This window comes from Triticum aestivum, chromosome 2A, assembly GCF_018294505.1.
Source record: "Triticum aestivum cultivar Chinese Spring chromosome 2A, IWGSC CS RefSeq v2.1, whole genome shotgun sequence".
Classification (NCBI taxonomy): domain Eukaryota; kingdom Viridiplantae; phylum Streptophyta; class Magnoliopsida; order Poales; family Poaceae; genus Triticum; species Triticum aestivum.
Genome location: NC_057797.1, coordinates 724853383 through 724879324, shown reverse-complemented (window position 1 = coordinate 724879324; position 25942 = coordinate 724853383). Strand labels below are relative to the sequence as shown.

General features: G+C 43.7%; 1 protein-coding gene across 1 annotated transcript; it reads left to right on the top strand.

The window, feature by feature from the left end:
- Positions 1 to 1365: 1365 nt before the first annotated feature.
- LOC123186224 (receptor-like serine/threonine-protein kinase SD1-7) lies at positions 1366 to 14592 on the top strand. The gene is made up of 7 exons (XM_044598009.1): positions 1366 to 2660; positions 6329 to 6348; positions 13151 to 13335; positions 13419 to 13477; positions 13728 to 13966; positions 14065 to 14216; positions 14290 to 14592. The coding sequence occupies exons 1-7, from the start codon at positions 1366 to 1368 to the stop codon at positions 14590 to 14592; spliced, it is 2253 nt and encodes a 750-aa protein (XP_044453944.1).
- Positions 14593 to 25942: the final 11350 nt, after the last annotated feature.

Sequence of the window (25942 nt, the reverse complement as noted above, 5' to 3'; positions counted from 1 at the left end):
CAATGTGTATCCAAAAAATATTATACCTGTATATAAAACCAAAAAATCGATAAGGAAACACCTAGGAAAAAGCCAAAAATGTTCAAGATGTACTTGATAATATTAAAAAAATCATTTACTTGCTAAGGTACACTTTGCTGCATCAGTTATGTGTAATACTTCTCGCATCATTTGGAAGGCTTGGGCTCCTTTAAAATGCAAGCTCTTTCTCTGGTTGGTCGTCAAGGGGCGTGTCTGGACAGCGGACCGTGTAGCTAAGCGTGATTTTTGCCTCATAATGCTGCATGTTGTTTCTGCAATATTGCGCAAGAATCAGTTCATCATCTCTTCATGGGTTGTAGTGTTGTGACCATCATTTGGAGTTCAGTGCTTCTATAGGCAAATCTAAGAGACGCCATCCCTCAAAATGCTCCTGATTTGTAGGATTGGTGGCAAGAGGCCAGAAATAGAGTCCATGGACCTAGAAGGAATTCCTTGAACACTATGTTACCACTAATTATATGGAGTATATGGAGGGAAAGAAATGACAGAATTTTTGAAAACTCGCACACACCGCTTCAAGGAATCATTAATCAGATCAAGATTGACGCGATGCATTGGGCAGAAGCAAGTCTAGGTCGTTTTGTATTATCTTAGTTTCGTTCTATTCGAGGCTTTTGTAGACAGTTGTGATGGTCAGGGTTTTGGGTCTTTTTGTTTGCTGAAGTTTAGGTTGCCCTTCTTGTAATTCTGATGAACCTTGATCGTGTATTTCTCCTTCTCTCTTTAATATAATACATGCACTCCTCCTGCATGGTTCAAAAAAAAATGTAGAGTTCTATTTTTTAGATGAAACATGTACATTGCTTGATAATGTTCAACATGCGTAGAGAAACATACATATAAAATAAATCAGTGAAGGGAAACTCAATACACACACACACACGCGCACACACAAACACAGAAGGTTCTAAAAACGATTTATACCGGTCTTTAGAGCCTTTTCAAAACCGTTATACTGAGTGGCCGGCCATTTCATTGCCGTTGCTGGTCGTCGCATGCCGGCCATTTGGTCCAGGTCTTTCCACATACCTCCCCAGCCTTTTCATTGCCGTTGCTGGTCGTCGCATGCCGGCCATTTGGTCCAGGTCCACCTAGCTGTCTTTATCCATTACCAGTCTCAATACTTCTAGACATTTGACCACCTCCTTTTTCCCTTCTTCAAGTGCGGTAAAAGTCTCGAGTTCATATTTGGACGGACGGGAAGAAAGGTCCCCAGCCGAGCTGTTTCGAAGAAGCACCCACCTCAGTTAAAATTTCTATAGATAGATTGTCCTCACTTGGCGCGGGCAGAGGAAGAAGACGCCTAACGCATATCGCACATGCATGGCCGCCTCTTGCGTTCCCATTTTCATCGTCCTCTTGTTCTTGAGTTCATTCTGCAAGTCCGACGATGATACTCTCACGCAAGCAAAGCCGCTCTTCTCCAGCGACAAGCTCGTCTCCAAGGGCGGGGACTTTGCTCTCGGCTTCTTCTCGCCGACGAGCTCCAACACGAGCTTATACCTTGGCGTATGGTACAACACCATCCCTGCACGCACCGTCGTGTGGGTCGCCAACCGTGACAGCCCGATCGCCGCCTCTTCGTCCGCGACGCTCGCCATCACAAACAGTTCTGACCTGGTGCTGTCGGACGCCCAAGGCCTCGCTTCTTGGGCGACCAAAACAAACATCGTGGCTGGAGGAGCTGGAACTGCCGCGGTGCTTCTCGACACGGGTAACTTCGTCCTTCGCTCGCCCAACGGCACCTACATATGGCAAAGCTTCGATCATCCCACCGACACCCTCATTCCAAGCATGAAGTTCGTGGCGAGCTACGGGGCACAGGTGGTTGGGCGTCTCATTGCTTGGAAGAGCTCGGATGACCCATCCTCCGGGGACTTCTCCTGCGGCCTTGATCCTACCTCCCCAGCCCTTCAGATGCTCATTCGGAACGGATCCAAGCTGTACTACCGAGGTGTGTGGAATGGCGCGACTGTGTCCGGCGGCACATACTCAAGCAACGACGACTCCATAGTGTACCAAGTAAACGTCGGGCAAGGGGGTGAGGTATCCTTGACCCTCAATGTCTCCGACGGCTCGCCTCTCACGCGCATCGTGCTTGAGCACACAGGCAAGTTGACGTCTCTTAGCTGGATCAACCAGTCATGGGTAGTCATCGGTTCACGCCCCGACGCTGCCTGTGGCATCTACTCCTCGTGTGGACCGTTCGGATACTGCGATTTCACTAAGGCAGTACCGGTGTGCCAGTGCCTCGATGGGTTCCAGCCTAACGGTCTTGACGTTTCGAGTGGATGCCGGAGAACAGAAACACTGACATGCAGCAAGCAAAGTCATTTTGTGGCCTTGCCTGGAATGAAGGTCCCTGACAAGTCTTTGCATATACCCAACAGGAGCTTTGACGATTGTACCGCTGAGTGCAATAGCGATTGCTCCTGTACAGCATATGCTTATCGCAGTTTGAGCAGCGTCATTGCTAGGGTCAGCCTGCCACGGTGCCTGGTTTGGAAAGGGGAGCTTATCGACACGGGGAAGTACAACGGTAACACTTCTTTTACTGCAGGGACATACCCTAACTTAGGTGAGAACCTGTACCTCCGGCTTGCCGACACCAATGGTATGCATCATCCAAATCTACTGTTATATTATTTTCATTTTTGTTTTATTTCAATCTCGTTTTAGCTTATTTTCTTAGTGTCCATAGTGAAACTGTGCAATTGCATTTCGTCAACATTTTCCCCTTAAGTAGTCCGCCGCGTCAAATTACACCAATGTTTGAACAATTTAGAGAGGAATGGACTAAAAATTTGTGTGAACTAATTCAAGTACTTTTGTGTGTGCTACTAGAGCTATTATGTACTACATCTACATGCAATGCATGTTTTTGCAGCAAATGACACACCGGCTGAATTAACCACTGATAAAATGATTAAAATAACGACAAAAGTATTAACAACAAATGGCTTCTACAAAACCAACTTGTTGATGATAATCAATTTTCTTAATTTGAAACTAAATATGCACTCTTTGAGTAAAAAAAAAAAGAATAGTTTCAGTTCAGCTTAATGTGTTTAATAACTGGATGGTATGTAGATAGCATGGGCTAAGCATAGTAACCTAAAAATAGTTTGATCTTTGGCTTTAGGAGGACTATTACCAAGTTCTTTAGGGAATAAGCTACTACGAAGTTAATTTATAAAGACATCCCCTAACACTACTACAACCAGGTTTTGTGCCGAGTTCATTCTATCGGGCACTCGGTAAAGTAATGTCTGTCGAGTTTGATTCAAAATTGGACTCGGCGGTGATAAGGAACTCGGTCGACTTCATACTTTGCCTAGTTCCATCTAGTTCCAACGGAAGACGACTCGGCGAACTAAATAAACTTGATAGAATCACAAGTTCACCGAGTTCTCAACAGAAAAACTCGGCAAAGTATGACAGTTGGGCCCTGTTGTACAGAAGGCGATGCAGCCGTGATGACGGCCGTTCTTTGCTGAGTTTCGGCTAACAAAGACTTGGTAGGCATTTTCTCTTTTTCATTTTTTAAAATGGAAATTCCAGGGGTCACCTCTTTGCCAAGTTGCAGCTAAAGGAGACTCTGTAAACATTTGACCTTTTTCATTTTTTAAATCAGAATGGCAGGGTCACGGCTTTGCCGAGTTCCCGACAAGATGAATTCGGCAAAGATATGACTCTTCGTCTACCTAATCGACGACATACAATCAGTGGCTTAGTCCCACATCGCCGCGTTTATCACGGGCTCTGGCGAGTTTCTTTGAAACTCGGCAAAAAGGGTGATTCTAGTAGTGTAATATGTTCACACAGTTCCAATACATGCCCCCCCCCCCCACACACAGACACACACACACACACAAAGAAGTAACTTTTTCACATAGCTTAGTTGTTGGGGAACGTAGTAATTTCAAAAAAAATTCTACGCACACGCAAGATCATGGTGATGCATAGCAACGAGAGGGGAGAGTGTTGTCCACATACTCTCGTAGACCGAAAGCGGAAGCGTTAGCACAACGCGGTTGATGTAGTCGTACGTCTTCACGGCCCGACCGATCAAGCACCGAAACTACGACACCTCCGAGTTCTAGCACACGTTCAGCTCGATGACGATCCCCGGACTCCGATCCAGCAGAATGTTGGGGAAGAGTTCCGTCAGCACGATGGCGTGGGGACGATCTTGATGTTCTACTGTCGCAGGGCTTCGCCTAAGCACCACTACAATATTATCGAGGACTATGGTGGAGGGGGGCACCGCACACGGTTAAGAGATCAATGATCAACTGTTGTGTCTGGGTGCCCCCCCGCCCCTGTATATAAAGGAGCAAGGGGGAGGAGGTGCGGCCAGGCAAGGGGCGCGCCAGGAGGAGTCCTACTCCTCCTGGGAGTAGGACTTCCCCCTTTCCATGTTGGACTAGGACTTGGGGGGGGGGGGAGGAGAGAGAGGGAAAAGGAAAGGGGGGGGGGGCGCCGAACCCCCTCCTTGTCCAATTCGGACTGGGGGGGGGGGGAGGGCGCGCGGCTGCCCCTTGGCCTCCTCTCCACTTCCTCCACTAGGCCCATTAAGGACCATTAGGTTACCGGGGGGTTCCGATAACCTCCCGGTACTCCGGTAAAATGCTGATTTCACCCGGAACACTTTCGATGTCCAAACATAGGCTTCCAATATATCAATCTTCATGTCTCAACCATTTCGAGACTCCTCGTCATGTCCGTGATCATATCCGGGACTCCGAACAACCTTCGGTACATCAAAATATATAAACTCATAATGAAACTATTATCGTAACGTTAAGCGTGCGGACCCTATGGGTTCGAGAACAATGTAGACATGACCGAGACATGTCTCTGGTCAATAACCAATAGTGGAACCTGGATGCTCATATTGGCTCCTATATTTTCTACGAAGATCTTTATCGGTCAGACCGCATAACAACATACGTTGTTCCCTTTGTCATCGGTATGTTACTTGCCCGAGATTCGATCGTCGGTATATCAATACCTAGTTCAATCTCGTTACCGGCAAGTCTCTTTACTCGTTCCGTAATACATCATCCCGCAACTAACTCATTAGTTGCAATGCTTGCAAGGCTTAAGTGATGTGCATTATCGAGAGGGCCCAGAGATACCTCTCCAACAGTCGGAGTGACAAATCCTAATCTCTAAATACGCCAACCCAACAAGTACCTTCGGAGACACCTGTAGAGCACCTTTATAATTACCCAGTTACATTGTGACGTTTGGTAGCACACAAAGTGTTCCTCCGGTAAACGGGAGTTGCATAATCTCATAGTCATAGGAACATGTATAAGTTATGAAGAAAGCAATAGCAACAAACTAAACGATCAAGTGCTAAGCTAATGGAATGGGTCAAGTCAATCACATCATTCTCCTAATGATGTGATCCTGTTAATCAAATGACAACTCATGTCTATGGCTAGGAAACATAACCATCTTCGATCAACGAGCTAGTCAAGTAGAGGCATACTAGTGACACTCTGTTTGTCTATGTATTCACACATGTATTATGTTTCCGGTTAATACAATTCTAGCATGAATAATAAACATTTATCATGATATAAGGAAATAAATAATAACTTTATTATTGCCTCTAGGGCATATTTCCTTCAGTCTCCCACTTGCACTAGAGTCAATAATCTAGATTACACAGTAATGATTCTAACACCCATGGAGCCTTGGTGCTGATCATGTTTTGCTCGTGGAAGAGGCTTAGTCAGCGGGTCTGCAACATTCAGATCCGTATGTATCTTGCAAATTTCTATGTCTCCCACTTGGACTAAATCCCGAATGGAATTGAAGCGTCTCTTGATGTGCTTGGTTCTCTTGTGAAATCTGGATTCCTTCGCCAAGGCAATTGCACCAGTATTGTCACAAAAGATTTTCATTGGACCCGATGCACTAGGTATGACACCTAGATCGGATATGAACTCCTTCATCCAGACTCCTTCATTTGCTGCTTCCGAAGCAGCTATGTACTCCGCTTCACATGTAGATCCCGCCACGACGCTTTGTTTAGAACTGCACCAACTGACAGCTCCACCGTTCAATATAAACACGTATCCGGTTTGCGATTTAGAATCGTCCGGATCAGTGTCAAAGCTTGCATCAACGTAACCATTTACGATGAGCTCTTTGTCACCTCCATATACGAGAAACATATCCTTAGTCCTTTTCAGGTACTTTAGGATGTTCTTGACCGCTGTCCAGTGATCCACTCCAGGATTACTTTGGTACCTCCCTGCTAGACTTATAGCAAGGCACACATCAGGTCTGGTACACAGCATTGCATACATGATAGAGCCTATGGCTGAAGCATAGGGAACATCTTTCATTTTCTCTCTATCTTCTGCGGTGGTCGGACATTGAGTCTTACTCAACTTCACACCTTGTAACACAGGCAAGAACCCTTTCTTTGCCTGATCCATTTTGAACTTCTTCAAAACTTTGTCAAGGTATGTGCTTTGTGAAAGTCCAATTAAGCGTCTTGATCTATCTCTATAGATCTTAATGCCCAATATGTAAGCAGCTTCACCGAGGTCTTTCATTGAAAAACTCTTATTCAAATATCCCTTTATGCTATCCAGAAATTCTATATCATTTCCAATCAATAATATGTCATCCACATATAATATCAGAAATGCTACAGAGCTCCCACTCACTTTCTTGTAAATACAGCTTCTCCAAAAGTCTGTACAAAACCAAATGCTTTGATCACACTATCAAAGCGTTTATTCCAACTCCGAGAGGCTTGCACCAGTCCATAAATGGATCGCTGGAGCTTGCACACTTTGTTAGCTCCCTTTGGATCGACAAAACCTTCTGGCTGCATCATATACAACTCTTCTTCCAGAAATCCATTCAGGAATGCAGTTTTAACATCCATTTGCCAAATTTCATAATCATAAAATGCGGCAATTGCTAACATGATTCGGACAGACTTAAGCATCGCTACGGGTGAGAAGGTCTCATCGTAGTCAATCCCTTGAACTTGTCGAAAACCTTTTGCAACAAGTCGAGCTTTGTAGACAGTAACATTACCGTCAGCGTCAGTCTTCTTCTTGAAGATCCATTTATTCTCAATTGCTTGCCGATCAACGGGCAAGTCAACCAAAGTCCATACTTTGTTCTCATACATGGATCCCATCTCAGATTTCATGGCTTCTAGCCATTTTGCGGAATCTGGGCTCACCATCGCTTCTTCATAGTTCGTAGGTTCATCATGATCTAGTAGCATGACTTCCAGAACAGGATTACCGTACCACTCTGGTGCGGATCTTATTCTGGTTGATCTACGAGGTTCGGTAGTAACTTGATCTGAAGTTTCATGATCATTATCATTAGCTTCCTCACTTATTGGTGTAGGTGTCACAGATACCGGTTTTTGTGATGTACTACTTTCCAATAAGGGAGCAGGTACAGTTACCTCATCAAGTTCTACTTTCCTCCCACTCACTTCTTTCGAGAGAAACTCCTTCTCTAGAAAGGATCCATTCTTAGCAACGAAAGTCTTGCCTTCGGATCTGTGATAGAAGGTGTACCCAACAGTTTCCTTTGGGTATCCTATGAAGACACATTTCTCCGATTTGGGTTCGAGCTTATCAGGTTGAAGCTTTTTCACGTAAGCATCGCAGCCCCAAACTTTCAGAAAAGACAACTTTGGTTTCTTGCCAAACCATAGTTCGTAAGGCTTCGTCTCAACGGATTTCGATGGTGCCCTATTTAACGTGAATGCAACCGTCTCTAAAGCACAACCCCAAAATGATAGCGGTAAATCTGTAAGAGACATCATAGATCGCACCATATCTAGTAAAGTACGATTACGACGTTCGGACACACCATTACGCTGTGGTGTTCCGGGTGGCGTGAGTTGCGAAACTATTCCGCATTGTTTCAAATGTAGACCAAACTCGTAACTCAAATATTCTCCTCCACGATCAGATCGTAGAAACTTTATTTTCTTGTTACGATGATTTTCAACTTCACTCTGAAATTCTTTGAACTTTTCAAATGTTTCAGACTTATGTTTCATTAAGTAGATATACCCATATCTGCTTAAATCATCTGTGAAGGTGAGAAAATAACGATATCCGCCACGAGCCTCAATATTCATCGGACCACATACATCTGTATGTATGATTTCCAACAAATCCGTTGCTCTCTCCATAGTACCGGAGAACGGCGTTTTGGTCATCTTGCCCATGAGGCACGGTTCGCAAGTACCAAGTGATTCATAATCAAGTGATTCCAAAAGTCCATCAGTATGGAGTTTCTTCATGCGCTTTACACCGATATGACCTAAACGGCAGTGCCACAAATAAGTTGCACTATCATTATCAACTCTGCATCTTTTGGCTTCAACATTATGAATATGTGTATCACTACTATCGAGATTCATCAAAAATAGACCACTCTTCAAGGGTGCATGACCATAAAAGATATTACTCATATAAATAGAACAACCATTATTCTCTGATTTAAATGAATAACCGTCTCGCATCAAACAAGATCCAGATATAATGTTCATGCTCAACGCTGGCACCAAATAACAATTATTTAGGTCTAAAACTAATCCCGAAGGTAGATGTAGAGGTAGCGTGCCGACCGCGATCACATCGACTTTGGAACCATTTCCCACGCGCATCGTCACCTCGTCCTTTGCCAGTGTTCGCTTAATCCGTAGTCCCTGTTTCGAGTTGCAAATGTTAGCAACAGAACCAGTATCAAATACCCAGGTGCTACTGCGAGCTCTAGTAAGGTACACATCAATAACATGTATATCACATATACCTTTGTTCACTTTGCCATCCTTCTTATCCGCCAAATACTTGGGGCAGTTCCGCTTCCAGTGTCCAGTCTGCTTGCAGTAGAAGCACTCAGTTTCAGGCTTAGGTCCAGATTTGGGTTTCTTCTCCTGAGCAGTAACTTGCTTACTGTTCTTCTTGAAGTTCCCCTTCTTCTTCCCTTTGCCCTTTTTCTTGAAACTGGCGGTATTGTTGACCATCAACACTTGATGCTCCTTCTTGATTTCTACCTCCGCAGCCTTTAGCATTGCGAAGAGCTCGGGAATTGTCTTATCCATACCTTGCATGTTATAGTTCATCACGAAGCTCTTGTAGCTTGGTGGCAGTGATTGAAGAACTCTGTCAATGACACTATCAACAGGAAGATTAACTCCCAGTTGAGTCAAGTGATTATGATACCCAGACATTTTGAGTATATGTTCACTGACAGAACTATTCTCCTCCATGTTGCAGCTATAGAATTTATTGGAGACTTCATATCTCTCAATCCGAGCATTTGCTTGAAATATTAACTTCAACTCCTGGAACATCTCATATGCTCCATGACGTTCAAAACGTCGTTGAAGTCCCGATTCTAAGCCGTAAAGCATGGCACACTGAACTATCGAGTAGTCATCAGCTTTGCTCTGCCAGACGTTCATAACATCTGGTGTTGCTCCAGCAGCAGGCCTGGCACCTAGCGGTGCTTCCAGGATGTAATTCTTCTGTGCAGCAATGAGGATAATCCTCAAGTTACGGACCCAGTCCGTGTAATTGCTACCATCATCTTTCAACTTTGCTTTCTCAAGGAACGCATTAAAATTCAACGGAACAACAACACGGGCCATCTATCTACAATCAAACATAGACAAGCAAGATACTATCAGGTACTAAGTTCATGATAAATTTAAGTTCAATTAATCATATTACTTAAGAACTCCCACTTAGAAAGACATCCCTCTAATCTTCTAAGTGATCACGTGATCCAAATCAACTAAACCATAACCGATCATCACGTGAAATGGAGTAGCTTTCAATGGTGAACATCAATATGTTGATCATATCTACTATATGATTCACGCTCGACCTTTCGGTCTCAGTGTTCCGAGGCCATATCTGCATATGCTAGGCTCGTCAAGTTTAACCTGAGTATTCTGCGTGTGCAAAACTGGCTTGCACCCGTTGTAGATGGACGTAGAGCTTATCACACCCGATCATCACGTGGTGTCTGGGCACGACGAACTTTGGCAACGGTGCATACTCAGGGAGAACACTTTTATCTTGAAATTTAGTGAGAGATCATCTTATAATGCTACCGTCAATCAAAGCAAGATAAGATGCATAAAAGATAAACATCACATGCAATCAATATAAGTGATATGATATGGCCATCATCATCTTGTGCTTGTGATTTCCATCTCCGAAGCACCATCATGATCACCATCGTCACCGGCGCGACACCTTGATCACCATTGTAGCATCGTTGTCGTCTCGCCAATCTTATGCTTCCACGACTATCGCTACCACTTAGTGATAAAGTAAAGCATTACAGCACAATTGCATTGCATACAATAAAGCGACAACCATATGGCTCCTGCCAGTTGCCGATAACTCGGTTACAAAACATGATCATCTCATACAATAAAATTTAGCATCATGTCTTGACCATATCACATCACAACATGCCCTGCAAAAACAAGTTAGACGTCCTCTACTTTGTTGTTGCAAGTTTTACGTGCCTGCTACGGGCTTAAGCAAGAACCGTTCTTACCTACGCATCAAAACCACAACGATAGTTTGTCAAGTTGGTTTTGTTTTAACCTTCGCAAGGGCCGGGCATAGCCACACTTGGTTCAACTAAAGTTGTAGAAACTAACACCCGCCATCCACCTGTGTGCAAAGCACGTCGGTAGAACCAGTCTCACGTAAGTGTACGCGTAATGTCGGTCCGGGCCGCTTCATCCAAAAATACCGCCGAACCAAAGTATGACATGCTGGTAAGCAATATGACTTATATCGCCCACAACTCACTTGTGTTCTACTCGTGCACAACATCAACGCATAAAACCTAGGCTCGGATGCCACTGTTGGGGAACGTAGTAATTTCAAAAAAATTCCTATGCACACGCAAGATCATGGTGATGCATAGCAACGAGAGGGGAGAGTGTTGTCCACGTACCCTCGTAGACCGAAAGCGGAAGCGTTAGCACAACGCGGTTGATGTAGTCGTATGTCTTCACAGCCCGACCGATCAAGCACCGAAACTACGGCACCTCCGAGTTCTAGCACACGTTCAGCTCGATGATGATCCCCGGACTCCGATCCAGCAGAATGTCGGGGAAGAGTTCCATCAGCACGATGGCGTGGTGACGATCTTGATGTTCTACTATCGCAGGGCTTCGCCTAAGCACCACTACAATATTATCAAGGACTATGGTGGAGGGGGGCACCGCACACGGTTAAGAGATCAATGATCAACTGTTGTGTCTGGGTGCCCCCCTGCCCCTGTATATAAAGGAGCAAGGGGGAGGAGGTGCGGCCAGGCAAGGGGCGCGCCAGGAGGAGTCCTACTCCTCCTGGGAGTAGGACTTCCCCCCTTTCCATGTTGGACTAGGACTTGTGGGGAAGCAGAGAGAGGGAAAAGGAAAGGGGGGGCACCGACCCCCTCCTTGTCCAATTCGGACTGGGGGGGGGGGGGAGGGCGCGCGGCTGCTCCTTGGCCTCCTCTCCACTTCCTCCACTAGGCCCATTAAGGCCCATTAGGTTACCGGGGGGTTTCGGTAACCTCCCGGTACTCCAGTAAAATGCTGATTTCATCCGGAACACTTCCGATGTCCAAACATAGGCTTCCAATATATCAATCTTCATGTCTCGACCATTTCGAGACTCCTCATCATGTCCGTGATCATATCCGGGACTCCGAACAACCTTCGATACATCAAAATATATAAACTCATAATGAAACTGTCATCGTAACGTTAAGCGTGCGGACCCTACGGGTTCGAGAACAATGTAGACATGACCGAGACATGTCTCTGGTCAATAACCAATAGTGGAACCTGGATGCTCATATTGGCTCCTACATTTTCTACGAAGATCTTTATCGGTCAGACCGCATAACAACATACGTTGTTCCCTTTGTCATCGGTATGTTACTTGCCCGAGATTCGATTGTCGGTATCTCAATACCTAGTTCAATCTTGTTACTGGCAAGTCTCTTTACTCGTTCCGTAATACATCATCCCGCAACTAACTCATTAGTTGCAATGCTTGCAAGGCTTAAGTGATGTGCATTACCGAGAGGGCCCAGAGATACCTCTCCAACAGTCGGAGTGACAAATCCTAATCTCGAAATATGCCAACCCAACAAGTACCTTCGGAGACACCTGTAGAGCACCTTTATAATCACCCAGTTACATTGTGACGTTTGGTAGCACACAAAGTGTTCCTCCGGTAAACAGGATTTGCATAATCTCATAGTCATAGGAACATGTATAAGTTATGAAGAAAGCAATATCAACAAACTAAACGATCAAGTGCTAAGCTAATGGAATGGGTCAAGTCAATCACATCATTCTCCTAATGATGTGATCCCGTTAATGAAATGACAACTCATGTCTATGGCTAGGAAACATAACCATCTTCGATCAACGAGCTAGTCAAGTAGAGGCATACTAGTGACACTCTGTTTGTCTATGTATTCACACATGTATTGTGTTTCCGGTTAATACAATTCTAGCATGAATAATAAACATTTATCATGATATAAGGAAATAAATAATAACTTTATTATTGCCTCTAGGGCATATTTCCTTCATTAGTTACCATTAGATAGTAGGAATAGCTCATTATCATAGCAAATGAGTTAATGTTTGGTGCTAATACTAACAAACAGTCATCGGGTCTAGAGGGATAATAGAGGCTATTTGTTATAGAAAGGAATAGATATAGCTATGTGTTTTCGGTCAATGTATTTGTATTTACTCATCACATTTTTTCATACAAAAATCATGGTATTATGTGGATGTAATATAGTAATATCATATTCAATGCTTGATGCAGTAAGTTAGTTTTTCTTTTTGGAAACGGCATGTAACAAATTTTGATGGGATACATTTTTTCAGGTCGAAAGAAGAAAACATTGCTAAAGATAATACTCCCAATTATATCATTCTTGTTGATACTTACATTTATAACTCTTATGAAGATGTTCAAATACAGAGGTAGAATAATGAAACCCTTAGTTTGAAAGCTTGGTGTTTTATCTAATGGAGGATAAATGTATTGGTCTTCAGCAGGTAATCGACAAAATAAAGGGATCCTAAAGAGACAAATCCTAGGGCACTTTAGCTCTTCCAGTGAAATCACAGACAAAATCATAGAATTCCCATTTATCAGCTTCGAAGACGTTGTTGCCGCAACCAACAATTTCTCTGACTCAAACCAAATTGGAATGGGAGGTTTTGGCAAAGTTTACAAGGTAAGACAAATCATATGTCCATACTTGTAGTATGAAAAATATCACTTCAAAAATAATTATATTCGTATTTCACTAACATATAGGGAATGATTGATGGTGGTAAAGAGGTTGCTATCAAAAGGCTTAGTGAGGGTTCTAGGCAAGGGATAGAGGAGTTCAAAAATGAGATTGTTCTGTTTTCTAAGCTACAACACAGAAACCTAGTTAGACTCCTTGGTTGTTGCATTCATAGAGATGAGAGACTACTAATCTATGAATATTTGCGTAACAAAAGTTTGATGCCTTCATATTTGGTATGTTCTAACTCCTTGTCACATATTAAAAGTCCATAGATTAACCAACATGATATCTATGATAGCTAACAACATACTTCATTCATATTGACCTTTTGGAGATGCTACAAGACAACATGTTTTGGATTGGCCTACGCGCTTTAAAATAATTAAAGGAGTAGCAAGAGGTCTTCTTTATCTCCATCAAGATTCAAGGTTAACAATAATTCATAGAGACCTCAAAGCAAGCAACATACTATTGGACACAGAAATGAATCCCAAAATATCAGATTTTGGCATGGCAACAATTTTTGGTGAAAATCAGCAACAAGGAAACACTGCACGGGTTGCTGGGACATAGTAAGTAACAAAAGTACTTGCCAACCCATAATACTATAAATCTTATGGCCTAGTTTGATCAGTTTTTATGTACTTTGCCGCTGAAATTATTCAAACAATGGTTACATGTCACCGGAATATATGATGGAAGGTTCATTTTCTGTGAAGTCGGACACCTATAGCTTTGGTGTTCTTCTCTTGGAGATTGTAAGTGGCTTGAAGATTAGCTCAGCGCAACTCACAATGAACTATCCAAGCCTTACAAATTTTGTAAGTGTTGTGAATGATCATAATTTTGACAGACTAGACAAGCATAGAAATTTGATGAACTATTTTTGTACAGGCATGGAAATTATGGGAAGATGGAAAAGCATGCGAGTTGGTCGACTCTTCAATTTTTGAGACATGCCCACTCCATGAAGTTCTACGATGTATCCATGTAGGACTCTTGTGTGTTGAAGACCATCCGAATGATAGGCCACTAATGTCTTCTGTTATATTTAGCTTGGAGAATGAAAGTGCACTACTGCCATCACCAAAGCAACCTCTATATTTTGCACAAATAAATTGCAAAACAAAAGAAACGAGGGATTATACGGAGAACTCTATGAATACAATCACTATCACAACACTACAGGGTCGCTAGATCTTTGGCAATTTGAAGTATATTTAAAATTCAATCTATCTAGTTGTTGTATATGTCAAATTTTAATCTTTGTGGTGGACTAGTTGAAGAAAATATGCCCTAGAGGCAATAATAATGTTATTATTTTATTTCCTTATATCATGATAAATGTTTATTATTCATGCTAGAATTGTATTATCCGGAAACATAATACTTGTGTGAATAAATAGACAAACATAGTGTCACTAGTATGCCTCTACTTGACTAGCTCGTTAATCGAAGATGGTTATGTTTCCTAACCATGAACAAAAGAGTTGTTATTTGATTAACGGGATCACATCATTAGAAGAATGATGTGATTGACATGACCCATTCCATTAGCTTAGCACCCGATCGTTTAGTATGTTGCTATTGCTTTCTTCATGACTTATACATGTTCCTATGACTATGAGATTATGCAACTCCCGTTTGCCGGAGGAACACTTTGTGTGCTACCAAACGTCACAACGTAACTGGGTGATTATAAAGGAGCTCTATAGGTGTATCCAAAGGTACATGTTGGGTTGGCGTATTTCGAGATTAGGATTTGTCACTCCGATTGTCGGAGAGGTATCTCTCGGCCCTCTCGGTAATGCACATCACATAAGCCTTGCAAGCATTGCAACTAATGAGTTAGTTGTGAGATGATGTATAACGGAACGAGTAAAGAGACTTGCCGGTAACGAGATTGAACTAGGTATTGAGATACCGACGATCGAATCTCGGGTAAGTAACATACCGATGACAAAGGGAACAACGTATGTTGTTATGCGGTCTGACCGATAAAGATCTTCGTAGAATATATGGGAGCCAATATGAGCATCCAGGTTCCGATATTGGTTATTGACCGGAGACGTGTCTCGGTCATGTCTACATTGTTCTCGAACCCGTAGGGTCCGCACGCTTAAGGTTTCGGACAGTTATATTATGAGTTTTGATGTACCGAAGGAGTTCGGAGTCCCAGATGAGATTGGGGACATGACGAGGAGTCTCGAAATGGTCGAGACGTAAAGATCGATATATTGGACGACTGTATTCGGACATCGGAAAGCTTCCGAGTGATTCGAGTATTTTTCGGAGTACCGGAGAGTTACGGGAATTCACCGGGGAGTATATGGGCCTTATTGGGCTTTAGGGGAAAGAGATAGGAGAGGTTGGGCGCCCCCCAAGGCCTAGTCCGAATTGGACTAGGGGGAAGGGCTGCGCCCCCTCCTTCCTTCTCTTCTCCTTTCCCTTGCCTTGACTCCTACTCCTACTACATGGAAGGACTCCTAGTTGGACTAGGAAAGGGGGAATCCTACTCCCGGTGGGAGTAGGACTCCCCTAGGGCGCGCCATAGAGAGGGCCGGCCCTCCCCTCCTCCACTCCTTTATATATGGGGGCAGGGGGCACCCCATGGACACACAAGTTGATCCACGTGATCGTTTTCTTAGCCGTGTGCGGTGCCCCCTTCCACCATAATCCTCGATAATATTGTAGCGGTGCTTAGGCGAAGCCCTGCGACGGTAGAACATCAAGATCGTCACCATGCCGTCATGCTGACGGAACTCTTCCCCGACGCTTTGCTGGATCGGAGTCCGGGGATCGTCATCAAGCTGAACGTGTGCTAAAACTCGGAGGTGCCGTAGTTTCGGTGCTTGATCGGTCGGGCCGTGAAGACGTACGACTACATCAACCGCGTTGTGCTAATGCTTCCACTGTCAGTCTACAAGGGTACGTAGATCACACTCTCCCATCGTTGCTATGCATCATCATGATCTTGCGTGCGTGTAGGATTTTTTTGAAATTACTACGTTACCCAACAGTGGCATCTGAGCCTAGGTTTTATGTGTTGATGTTATATGCATGAGTAGAACACAAGTGAGTTGTGGGCGATATAAGTCATATTGTTTACCAACATGTCATACTTTGGTTCGGCGGTATTGTTGGACGAAGCGGCCCGGACCGACATTACGCGTACGCTTATGCGAGACCGGTTCTCCCGACGTGCTTTGCACAAAGGTGGCTAGCGGGTGTCAGTTTCTCCAACTTTAGTTGAACCGAGTGTGGCTACGCCCGGTCCTTGCGAAGGTTAAAACATCACCAACTTGACAAACTATCGTTGTGGTTTTGATGCGTAGGTGAGTTTGGTTCTTGCTTAAGCCCGTAGTAGCCACGTAAAACTTGCAACAACAAAGTAGAGGACGTCTAACTTGTTTTTGCAGGGCATGTTGTGATGTGATATGGTCAAGACATGATGCTAAATTTTATTGTATGAGATGATCATGTTTTGTAACCGAGTTATCGTCAACAGGCAGGAGCCATATGGTTGTCGCTTTATTGTATGCAATGCTACTGCGCTGTAATGCTTTACTTTATCACTAAACGGTAGCGATAGTCGTGGAAGCATAAGATTAGCGAGACGACAACGATGCTACGATGATGATCAAGGTGTCGCGCCGGTGACGATGGTGATCATGACGGTACTTCGGAGATGGAGATCACAAGTACAAGAAGATGATGGCCATATCATATCACTTATATTGATTGCATGTGATGTTTATCTTTTATGCATCTTATCTTGCTTTGATTGACGGTAGCATTATAAGATGATCTCTCACTAATTATCAAGAAGTGTTCTCCCTGAGTATGCACTATTGCGAAAGTTCTTCATGCTGAGACACCACGTGATGATCGGGTGTGATAGGCTCTACGTTCAAATACAACGGGTGCAAAACAGTTGCACACGCGGAATACTCAGGTTATACTTGACGAGCCAAGAATATATAGATATGGCCTCTGAACACGGAGACCGAAAGGTCGAGCGTGAATCATATAGTTGATATGATCAACATAGTGATGTTCACCAATGAAACTACTCCATCTCACGTGATGATCGGACATGGTTTAGTTGATTTGGATCACGTGATCACTTAGAGGATTAGAGGGATGTCTATCTAAGTGGGAGTTCTTAAGTAATATGATTAATTGAACTTTAATTTATCATGAACTTAGTCCTGGTAGTATTAGCATATCTATGTTCTAGATCAATAGCTCGCGTTGTTGCTTTCATATGTTTATTTTGATATGTTCCTAGAGAAAATTGTGTTGAAAGATGTTAGTAGCAATGATGCGGATTGGATCCGTGATCTGAGGTTTATCCTCATTGCTACACAGAAGAATTATGTCCTTGATGCACCGCTAGGTGACAGACCTATTGCAGGAGCAGATGTAGACATTATGAACATTTGGCTAGCTCAATATGATGACTACTTGATAGTTTAGTGCACCATGCTTAACGGCTTAGAATCGGGACTTCAAAGACGTTTTGAACGTCATGGACCATATGAGATGTTCCAGGAGTTGAAGCTAATATTTCAAGCAAATACCCGAGTTGAGAGATATGAAGTCTCCAACAAGTTCTATAGCTAAAAGATGGAGGAGAATCGCTCAACTAGTGAGCATGTGCTCAGATTGTCTGGGTACTACAATCGCTTGAATCAAGTGGGAGTTAATCTTCCAGATAAGATAGTGATTGACAGAATTCTCTAGTCACCATCACCAAATTAGTAGAACTTCGTGATGAACTATAGTATGCAAGGGATGACGAAAACGACTCCCGAGCTTTTCATGATGATGAAATTGATGAAGGTAGAAATCAAGAAAGAGCATTAAGTGTTGATGGTTGACAAGATCACTAGTTTCAAGAAAAGGGCAAAGGGAAGAAGGGGAACTTCAAGAAGAACGGCAAGCAAGTTGCTACTCAAGTGAAGAAGCCCAAGTCTGATCCTAAGCCTGAGACTAAGTGCTTCTACTGCAAAAGAACTGGTCACTGGAAGTGGAACTGACCCAAGTATTTGGCGGATAAGAAGGATGGCAAAGTGAACATAAGTATATTTGATATACATGTTATTGATGTGTACTTTACTAGTATTTATAGCAACCCCTCAGTATTTGATACTAGTTTAGTTACTATGATTAGTAACTTGAATCGGGAGTTGCAGAATGAACAAAGACTAGTTAAGGGTGAGGTGACGATATGTGTTGGAAGTAGTTCCAAGATTGATATGATCATCATTGCACACTCCCTATACTTTCGGGATTAGTGTTGAACCTAAATAAGTGTTATTTGGTGTTTGCGTTGAGCATGAATATGATATGATCATGTTTATTGCAATATGGTTATTCATTTAAGTTGGAGAACAATTGTTGTTCTGTTTACATGAATAAAACCTTATATGGTTACACACCCAATGAAAATGGTTCATTGGATCTCGATCGCAGTGATACACATATTCATAATATTGATGCCAAAAGATGCAAAGTTCATAATGATAGTGCAACTTATTTGCGGCACTGCCGTTTAGGTCATATTGGTGTAAAACGCATGAAGAAACTCCATGCTGATGGACTTTTTGGAATCACTTGATTATGAATCACTTGATGCTTGCAAACCATGCCTCATGGGCAAGATGACTAAGACTCCGTTCTCCGGAACAATGGAGCGAGCAACTGACTTATTGGAAATAATACATACTGATGTATGCGGTCCGATGAGTGTTAAGGCTCGCGGCAAGTATCATTATTTTCTGATCTTCACAGATGATTTGAGCATATATGAGTATATCTACTTAATGAAACACAAGTCTGAAATATTTGAAAAGTTCAAAGAATTTCAGAGTGATCTGAGCATATATGATTTTCAATTTCACTCTGAAACTCTTTGAACTTTTCAAACGTTTCAGACTTATGTTTTATTAAGTAGATATACCCATATCTGCTTAAGTCATCTGTGAAGGTGAGAAAATAATGATATCCGCCATGAGCCTCAATATTCATGATAAATGTTAAATGTTTATTATTCATGCTAGAATTGTTTATTATTTTATTTCCTCCATGAGCCTCAATATCCGCCATGAGCCTCAATATTCATGATAAATGTTAAATGTTTATTATTCATGATAAATGAGAAAATAACGATATCCGCCTAGAGGCAATAATAATGTTATTATTTTATTTCCTTATATCATGATAAATGTTTATTATTCATGCTAGAATTGTATTATCCGGAAACATAATACTTGCGTGAATAAATAGACAAACATAGTGTCACTAGTATGCCCCTACTTGACTAGCTCGTTAATCGAAGATGGTTATGTTTCCTAACCATGAACAAAAGAGTTGTTATTTGATTAACGGGATCACATCATTAGAAGAATGATGTGATTGACATGACCCATTCCATTAGCTTAGCACCCGATCATTTAGTATGTTGCTATTGCTTTCTCCATGACTTATACATGTTCCTATGACTATGAGATTATGCAACTCCCGTTTGCCGGAGGAACACTTTGTGTGCTACCAAACGTCACCATGTAACTGGGTGATTATAAAAGAGCTCTACAGGTGTCTCCAAAGGTACATGTTGAGTTGGCGTATTTCGAGATTAGGATTTGTCACTCCGATTGTCGGAGAGGTATCTCTGGGCCCTCTCGGTAATGCACATCACATAAGCCTTGCAAGCATTGCAACTAATGAGTTAGTTGTGAGATGATGTATTACGGAACGAGTAAAGAGACTTGCCGGTAACAAGATTGAACTAGGTATTGAGATACCGACGATCGAATCTCGGGTAAGTAACATACCGATGACAAAGGGAACAACGTATGTTGTTATGCGGTCTGACCGATAAAGATCTTCGTAGAATATGTGGGAGCCAATATGAGCATCCAGGTTCCTCTATTGGTTATTGACCGGAGACGTGTCTCGGCCATGTCTACATTGTTCTCGAACCCGTAGGGTCTGCACGCTTAAGGTTTCGATGACAGTTATATTATGAGTTTTGATGTACCGAAGGAGTTCGGAGTCCCAGATGAGATTGGGGACATGACGAGGAGTCTCGAAATGGTCGAGACGTAAAGATCGATATATTGGACGACTATATTCGGACATCAGAAAGGTTCCGAGTGATTCGAGTATTTTTCGGAGTACCCGAGAGTTACGGGAATTCGCCGGGGAGTATATGGGCCTTATTGGGCTTTAGGGGAAAGAGATAGGAGAGGTTGGGCGCCCCCCAAGGCCTAGTCCGAATTGGACTAGGGGAAGGGCTGCGCCTCCTCCTTCCTTCTCTTCTCCTTTCCCTTGCCTTGACTCCTACTCCTACTACATGGAAGGACTCCTAGTTGGACTAGGAAAGGGGGAATCCTACTCCCGGTGGGAGTAGGACTCCCCTAGGGCGCGCCATGGAGAGGGCCGGCCCTCCCCTCCTCCACTCCTTTATATACGGGGGCAGGGGGCACCCCATGGACACACAAGTTGATCCACGTGATCGTTTTCTTAGCCGTGTGCGGTGCCCCCTTCCACCACAATCCTCGATAATATTGTAGCGGTGTTTAGGCGAAGCCCTGCGACGGTAGAACATCAAAATCGTCACCACACCGTCGTGCTGACGGAACTCTTCTCCGACGCTTTGCTGGATCGGAGTCCGGGGATCGTCATCGAGCTGAACGTGTGCTAAAACTTGGAGGTGCCGTAGTTTCGGTGCTTGATCGGTCGGGCCGTGAAGACGTACGACTACATCAACCGCGTTGTGATAACGCTTCCGCTGTCGGTCTACAAGGGTACGTAGATCACACTCTCCCCTCGTTGCTATGCATCACCATGATCTTGCATGTGTGTAGGATTTTTTTTGAAATTACTATGTTACCCAACACTAGCTTTATTATTTTTCCCTACTTATTTGTAATGTCCATGATTTATATTGTATAGGAACCACTATGAGTGGAAGATCCACCATCAAGGCAGTTTCACATAATACATAAATGTTTCATTTCATGATTTATAGCACACTAAACCATAATTGTTGGTTGTTGCTTTTCCATCCAAGCTTTAATTTTGCTATGCACAATAACAATAAGTTGAAAGATATATTAATACTTGCAAAGCAAAAGCTTGGATGCCTTCATTTTTGGTAAGTTGCAACTTCTAATCACATGGTACATTATACAAGATGTCCTTAGATTAAAAAAATGATACTCTCTTCGATCCATAATAAGTGTCGTGGTTTTAGTTCAAATTTGAACTAAGACCACGACACTTATTTAGGATCGGAGAGGGTATTTATCGCGAATAACAACACATTTTGTTTCATATTGACTCTGGGAGTTGCTACAAGACAAGCAATGCTTGGCAGGGGGCTTTATTCATCTACATAGACATGTGCAATGTTCTTTACTACAGATCCGAATAGGAGTGACCCCTCATCATTGACCAGCGTGACCGCGCAAAAGTCATGTGCATTAGCACTGACCAAGCACTCCATAGACATTGGTGATAAGGTTCTGAGGTCTCGCATGGAGGTTTATTAATGACATGTCTAAAACTGATAGGTCAATGATCATGTGGTCCAATGACCAAAATGGAATTGAAGTTATCAGTGACCCACTATGGAAACTGGCTGTTCTATGGTATTCATTCAAAACTAACCCTTCATTTCCCCCTCCGATTAGTGTTGTTGTGTAGGCGGCCCGTTATAATCCATGTCTGGTCACTGCTCATCCCCATTCCAAACCCTCACGCAACCGCTATCGAGCCCCTCTTTTTTTAGTTGGCACTGTTTGTCGGGGCTGGACCTAGCATGGGCCTCCCTCTTATCCCTCCCTAACAAGCACATACCTGCCCTCTCAACGAGGTTGCTCCCACGCCATCTTGAGAAATTCTCTCTCGCCATCCCAAGAGACACTCCCTCGACGATCGTGTGACGTTACCTCTATCTTCCCATTTTTTATTGCCATGCAATCTGCCTACTATCGGTGTAAAATCTGGCAGACCTCGGGGTAGGGGGTCCCGAGCTATGGATCTTGGATCAGTGGCAACAGGAACAAGGGAGATGATGTTACCCAGGTTCGAGCCCTATTGATGGAGGTAAAACCCTATGTCCTGCTCTTGTTTATATTGATGGAAATGTATCGAGTACAAACATGATCTACCTCGAGATCGTAAGTTGTGTTCTAACCATAGGGCTAGGTGAATGTAATTGTGATTAGCCCCCACCTATGGGCTAAACCCTCTGGCTCATATACACGCCAGGTAGGACATCTAGGGTTACATGGTCGGTATCCAGGGAGATCGCATGGAGGCGGTAGGAGATGTCTTGGGGTGTACGTCAAGTCTTCGACATATGCAGTCTTGATCGCGTCCAGGCGTGCAGCTTCCGGAGTCCGTCAGGTGGAGAGTGAGGCCAAAACACCAACCCGAGGACTACGGACCGACTCGGTTGGCACCCCTTAGTCCAGGACACCATCAGTAGCCCTCAAACTGGTCTTCTACGCCGAGGACGACTTTTTGATGTAAGTAACTTCGGATCCGAAGTCCTTGGCTCGACAGATGAGTTCCCCTTCTCTGGCAATTCGAGATTCGTTCCCTTTAAATGGTACTACGGACCACACCTCAAAAGAGTAGTACTCAACGACCATGACCTAGCCGAACTTGCTCAACGCCTGAAGGCGCGAGGTTACTTAACCATGAAGGCCAGCTGCATAGATGTGAATAGTCTTTATAGAATGACAACTTTATCGAAGCGGCACCACCCACGACCAGTCAAGTAGTTACTGCTCACTCGAATCGTGGCTCGAGGCAATCTTCTCATTGGCACGTCCCATCAAAATGGAGATCGTGCCCGTTTTCTTAGGAATATCATTAAGCTTTCATTTCTCCCCGTACGCACAACGGCATCCTTCGCGGGGAGTGGAAATTTCAAAAACGCGATAAAGGGACTCTTGGCCTTTCACCAGCCTATAAGAGTAAAAAGATAGTGACAGAAAGAAGTACACTCTCATTTCTGCTTGCCTGCTACCTCTCGAGCTCCAACGTCCAGATCCAATCTCACCCTCATCCTTCGTAGCGCATCCTAGTCTCCATCCCTAGCAATGGCCGAAGCCAACGTCAAGGGGCACTGGGCTATAGTTCCTCCATTACGGAGGGTACCATCCTGGAGCTGGGCAACGCGGGGTACATCACCACTCAGGTCAACACCCGTGTGCCAGACCCAAATCAACGGGTACCTGCTCCCAACCCATGGGAGAGGGTGTTTTTCGTCCCCCACCTCATTAGAAGTCTGGGGTTCCGTAGCACCCCTTCATGCACGGGGCCATGTTCTTCTACGGGCTGGATTTTCATCATCTAAACCCAAACTCTATCCTCCACCTGTTGGGAAACGTAGCATGCAATTTCAAAAAATTTCCTACGCTCACACAAGATCTATCTATTAGATGCATAGAAACGAGAGGGGGAGAGTGTGTCCACGTACCCTCATAGACCAAAAGCGGAAGCCTTTGACAACGTGGTTTATGTTGTCGAACTTTTCGCTCCGACCGATCAAGCACCGAACGTACAACACCTACGAGTTCTCACACGTTCATCTCGATGACGTCCCCCGAACTCTTGATCCATCAAAGTGTCGAGGGAGAGTTTCGTCAGCACGACGGCGTGGTGACGGTGATAGTGAAGTGATCCGCGTAGGGCTTCGCCTAAGCACTACCACAATATGACCGGAGGCATAAACTGTGGAGGGGGGTGCCGCACACGGCTAGGAATCAATGTTGTGTGTTCTAGCGGTGCCCCCCCCACACACACACACACACATATATATATATATATATATATATATATATATATATATATATATAGGTGGGAGAGGGAGAGGGGCTGCAAGGGGCGCCCCAAGTAGGAGCAATCCTACTTGGGCGCCTCCTACAAGTCGGCCTCCCCCCTTCCATAAGTGTCGGAGGGGGAAGGAAAGAGAGGCGGGAGGGGAAGGAAAGGGGGAGGCCGAATCCTCCCCTTCCCTGCTTTCCTTTCCCCCTTATTTCAGCCTATAGGGGGCACACCAGCCCCTTAGGGTCTGGTCTGTCCCTCGCTTGGCCCATTAGGCCCATATTTCTTGCCGGGGGTTGCCCGGAACCCCTTCTGGTGACCCGATACGTACCCGGTACCCTCGGAACACTTCTGGTGTCCGAATACTATTGTCCTATATATGAATCTTTACCTCTTGACCATTTCGAGACTCCTCCTCATGTCCGTGATCTTATCTGGGACTCTAAACAACATTCGGTCACCAAATCACACAACTCATAATACGAATTCGTTATCGAACGTTAAGCGTGCGGACCCTACGGGTTCGAGAACTATGTAGACATGACCGAGACACCTCTCTAGTCAATAACCAACAACGGAACATGATGCTCATATTGGTTCCTACATATTCTACGAAAATCTTTATCGGTCAAACGTAATGACAACATATGTTATTCCCTTTGTCATCGGTATGTTACTTTCCCGAGATTTGATCATCGGTATCTTCATACCTAGTTCAATCTCGTTACCGGCAAGTCTCTTTACTCGTTCCGTAATGCATCATCCCGCAACTAACTCATTAGTCACATTGCTTGCAAGGCTTATTATGATGTGCATTACCAAGAGGGCCCAAAGATACCTCTCCGATATTCGGAGTGACAAATCCTAATCTCGATCTATGCCGACCCAACAAACACCTTCGGATATACCTGTAGAGCATCTTTATAATCACCCAGTTACGGTGTGACGTTTGATAGCACACAAGGTATTCCTCTGGTATTCGGGAGTTGCATAATCTCATAGTCAAAGGAATATGTATATGACATGAAGAAATCAATAGCAATAAAACTTAATGATCATTATGATTAGCGAAAGGATGGGTCTTGTCCATCACATCATTCTCCTAATGATGTGATCCCGTTTACCAAATGACAACTCATGTCTATGGTTAGGAAACTTAACCATCTTTCATCAATGAGCTAGTCTAGTAGAGGCTTACTAGGGACACTGTGCTTTGTCTATGTATCCACACATTATCAAGTTTCTGGTTAATACAATTCTAGCATGAATAATAAAAATTTATCATGATATAAAGAAATATAAATAACAACTTTATTATTGCCTCTAGGGCATATTTCCTTCAGTCTCCCACTTGCACTAGAGTCAATAATCTAGATTACATTGTAATGAATCTAACACCCATGGAGTCTTGGTGCTAATCATGTTTTGGCCTTGGAAGAGGCTTAGTCAACGGGTCTGCCACATTCAGATCCGCATGCATTTTGCAAATCTATATGTCTCCCTCCTTGACTTGATCATAGATGGAGTTGAAGCGTCTCTTGATGTGTTTGGTTCTTTTGTGAAATCTGGATTCCTTTGCTAACGCAATTGCTCCAGTATTGTCACAAAAGATTTTCATTGGACCCGATGCACTAGGTATTACACCTAGATCGGATATGAACTCCTTCATCCAGACTCCTTCATTTGCTACTTCCAAAGA

Bases quoted from the DNA above. Each gene is read 5' to 3' on its own strand.
- LOC123186224 (XM_044598009.1), top strand. From the start codon at position 1,366: ATGGCCGCCTCTTGCGTTCCCATTTTCATCGTCCTCTTGTTCTTGAGT. The intron at 13,478-13,727 runs AGGGATAGAGGA...TTGACCTTTTGG, and splicing joins CTTAGTGAGGGTTCTAGGCA to AGATGCTACAAGACAACATG. The intron at 14,217-14,289 runs GTAAGTGTTGTG...ATTTTTGTACAG, and splicing joins ATCCAAGCCTTACAAATTTT to GCATGGAAATTATGGGAAGA.